General features: G+C 41.7%; 1 protein-coding gene across 1 annotated transcript; it reads right to left on the bottom strand.

The window, feature by feature from the left end:
• Window positions 1-1,558: 1,558 nt before the first annotated feature.
• On the bottom strand, window positions 1,559-3,447 carry LOC106511619 (protein TMEPAI; the record flags this gene model as incomplete). Its single annotated transcript, XM_014000371.1, is given in 1 exon segment — window positions 1,559-3,447. A coding segment is annotated over 1 exon segment (274 nt), but the record flags the coding sequence as incomplete, so codon positions are not given.
• Window positions 3,448-3,814: the final 367 nt, after the last annotated feature.

Genomic DNA, 3,814 nt, shown 5'->3' with positions numbered 1-3,814 from the left:
GAAAGACAGAGGAGGGACAAGCTCCACCTACTAGACGAGTGAAAGACAGAGGAGGGACAAGCTCCACCTACTAGATGAGTGAAAGACAGAGGAGGGACAAGCTCCACCTACTAGACGAGTGAAAGACAGAGGACGAACAAGCTCCACCTACTAGATGAGTGAAAGACAGAGGAGGGACAAGCTCCACCTACTAGANATTTTACAGTTAAAATATATGTTTATCAAATAAAGTCTAATGTTACAACTAATCGTGGATCCCTTTGAAGTGATACACGGAGAAAAAGGCAAATATAGTGTTTTGATTAAAATGTTTTGTCAAAACATAATGAATAAAAGCCTTATTAATGTATCATCTGAATGAACTGTCTGAAATATAACCAAAAAACAACATTTATGAAGCACTTTTTTGATCAGTAGCAACAAAAAAAAAAAACTGATTTTGAGGAAAAACGTCTTGAAATGTTGAGATTTTCCCTGTGAACTCACAATGTTTTTGTTTCTTTCCAGCTGGGAAATCTCAATATTCAAATATAATTTAAAGTTTCCTCTTTAAAAGGACATCAAAAATTCCTCATTAAAATGACTGAAAGTTAGGACTCAGACCAAATATTTATATATTATTATAACCAACAAGACAAATTAAGTCATATATTTGGATTTAATTGTGATATCAGGATGATCTAGGTATCAAAATGTAGCTTTTAAAGCCAAGAATCTGAAAATGTAATTACTGTATTGATTCATGTATAATACTAGATATTTAACCCTAAAAAATCATCCATAAAGTGGGGGGATGGTATTATACATGAGTTATCGATAATTACATTTTTATGCTTTGTAAGCTGAATAAATACGGTAGGTCATTTTGACCAAATTTGGCTTGATCCTCATTTTGAGATGACGGGTCATAAATGTGTTCTAGTTTTGGTTTGAAGTTTTTTTTTCCCACCGGCTAAAGTGGTGATTATGTGATTGTTGCAGTTAATCTGTTAGAAAGGTTGTTTATGAAAAAAAAAACACATTTTGGTGCCTATCAGGATTACATTCCTCTCTCTAAGGGCTGCAAAGTTTATAAAAAACAGCTGAGAATCATCATTACTTCATGGTAAACTTTAAAAATAATTTAAAAAATGATTTAAAAATATATACAGGAAGTAGCAAACATTTATAGCTTACCAAAGTAAGACAGAAATAACTAAATAAAATGAAAAACTTGATGACGAATTGTCTTAATTTTTCCTCTCAGTTTCTGGCGTTTTGGCTGCAGTTTGGTTTGGTTCCTGCAGAGGGCGCTGATTTGCATAAAGACTGGACCGAACTCGCTCTGAGACCGGTTCAAGTTTTACGTTTCTGCACTTTTAAAGAGACGACACAAGTCGAGCTGCTATTAACACTCGTGCCACTTGTCAACACGTCCGTGTGTCTAGTTTCAACAACTCGTCTTGTGCAGAAAGAAAGAGTTTTGCTCCAAAACTTCAACACAAAAACCCACGAGGAGGCGGCGAAAAAAATGGAAAACAGAAGTTTTGATGATGGCTTTTTTTTCCCTGTAACGTAAAAGGAAAAATTCTGAATGAAGCTTTGTTGCACGACTCTTTTGCATCCTTTAAACGTGCATCTGTAAACTGTGAAGACTCGTTGCTGTTTCAGAGTTTTGAGAGTTTTGACGCTGGCTGACAGAGGATTGTTGTCTCCTTCCTGCTGCAGTAAAGTGCTCAAAGATGCCTGCAAAGAGACAGAGACTCACCAGAGACAACTGTGTGTGTTTGAAAGGATCGTTTGATGCCAAGTGTTTGTGATGTCGGCGCAGCAGCAGCAGCAGCGGCGGCGGCAGTGCAGACATTCAGGGCCTGTTGGGCGATGAGCTTCCTTCCTGAGTTTCAAACTACGAGACGTTCGCTGCCCCTCTCTCCTCACCCAGTGAACAAAGGTTTAGACTTTCAAAGAAAATAACACGGAAAGGCTAATTCTACTCATCATCTTGATTAGCTCAGACTTAAAGGAGACCAAGTCTGACAACAAACTGTGCTTGTTTGGTCGAGGTAGTAGCAGCCGGCTTTGGGATTGCTCTGATTCGGCCAAAAGGCTGAGGAAGAGGGAGCGAGGGGGGGGGGGGGGGGGGGGGGGGGGGGGGGGGGGGGGGGGGGGGGGGGGGGGTTCTGATTGGACCCACAGGTTGGATACTAACGTTTGTTTGGCTCGCAGGACTCAGACGTTTGCATAAACTGGAGATTTGTTTTTGTTTTTCTTTTAATCAATGGTACAGTAATGGATAGCCTGAGTCCATTAAACCAAAGTTAGAGCCTCCCCACAATCTGATCATAGCCGCTGTGCGCACTCTGGTGAGTCTCTTCTGTCTTTTTAAAAACCCAAACCACAGAGCTCCTTCACAATAAAAGTCTCTCTCAAACGTTCCATCCTAAAAAAATAGTGCAATTCTTTTCAGCAATTATATAAATAACTCTAAACTCGTGCTTTCCACTCTCTCGGTTTGCATCCATGTGTGTATAAAGTCCATATGTAACAAATATACATGTCAACATGTACGTTTCAACATGTGAAGGTTGGCACCCCGCGTTTCTCTTTTAAAAAAAATAAAACTAGACAATAAAAGGAACAGAAAAAATAAGGAATGCATCACGTTTAAGAAGAAAATACCCACACATCTTCCCCCTTTTGATCATTTAAACTGCAGATTTCTTTGTGCAAACCTTCAGGAAACTGAAACAGATTTTAGTAAGAACTCCTGCAGGAGGTGGAGGATGTAAGGCAGAGCTTTCAGCTCCGGGACGTTCAGCGCTGCGCTACAACTGCTGATTACGCTAACTAACACGCTAAACGGCGCCAACGCGTCCCGGTGATCGGACCGAAGCTCGGTGCAGGAGTGAGACGAGAAGCAGCGAGGCGGGATTATCACGAGAAAAAAAAAACTTTCCAAGAACCAACGTGACGGGATCTGGAAGTGAGGAAATGTTCTTCAAAGGACAAACAAAAACAAGTAAATATTTATAATGCATGATGCAGATCAGTCACCTTCATCTTTTCCACCTCGAAGGGCTCCTCAAACAGGAAGTGGGGGTGCAGGGAGAAGCAGACGCTCCTCTGCGACCCCCCCGTCAGTCTAACTGCTGGCCCTTCACGGTGGGTTTCACCAGTCATGTGACCGGTCCTCGTCACACCTGCTGGGGCTTCTGGGATTTCTCCTTCGTGTTCCTCGCGTTCCTGCTGTCCACGCTTCCTGGCTGCTGCGGCAGCGGTCTGAGGAGGCCGCGTACGAGCGAGGACGGGGACGACACAGTCCGGGACGTCGGGTGGTAGTAGTGCCCGATCACCTCGCTGTAGGTGGGCGGGGCTCCCTCCGCGCGGGAGCCCTGCTTGTGCTGCCGGGACAGGGCCTCCTCCAACACGCTGACGCCAGAGTGGACGCTCGGGGGCGGAGCCTGCAGGCTGAGAGCAGAAAAAATGATGAATGATGTGAGGAGCGTTTTTTATTTTCAGGTTTAGATTTATTTTGGTAAATTTACACTACAAGAAAAAGAAAACAAAATGAAACTATTTTACAAAAACAAATCAATAATTTACCAAAAACAGAGTAGACTGAAGCCAAGACTTATACTTGTCTACCCTATTCAATGACCCTCAGTATACTGTACCTATAAGTATACGTACACCTTAAATATACATGTGTATACATATACATATGCACATACATACACAGATATATACATACATACATTACATGCATACATGGTTACAAAACATAAATATAAATCTATATCTATGATATATCTATCTACGTATCTATGTATATATA

This window comes from Austrofundulus limnaeus, unplaced genomic scaffold (genome assembly GCF_001266775.1).
Source record: "Austrofundulus limnaeus strain Quisiro unplaced genomic scaffold, Austrofundulus_limnaeus-1.0 Scaffold2999, whole genome shotgun sequence".
In the NCBI taxonomy this organism is placed as follows: domain Eukaryota; kingdom Metazoa; phylum Chordata; class Actinopteri; order Cyprinodontiformes; family Rivulidae; genus Austrofundulus; species Austrofundulus limnaeus.
Note: the sequence above shows the minus strand (reverse complement) of the source record. Positions and strands in the feature narration are given on the sequence as shown.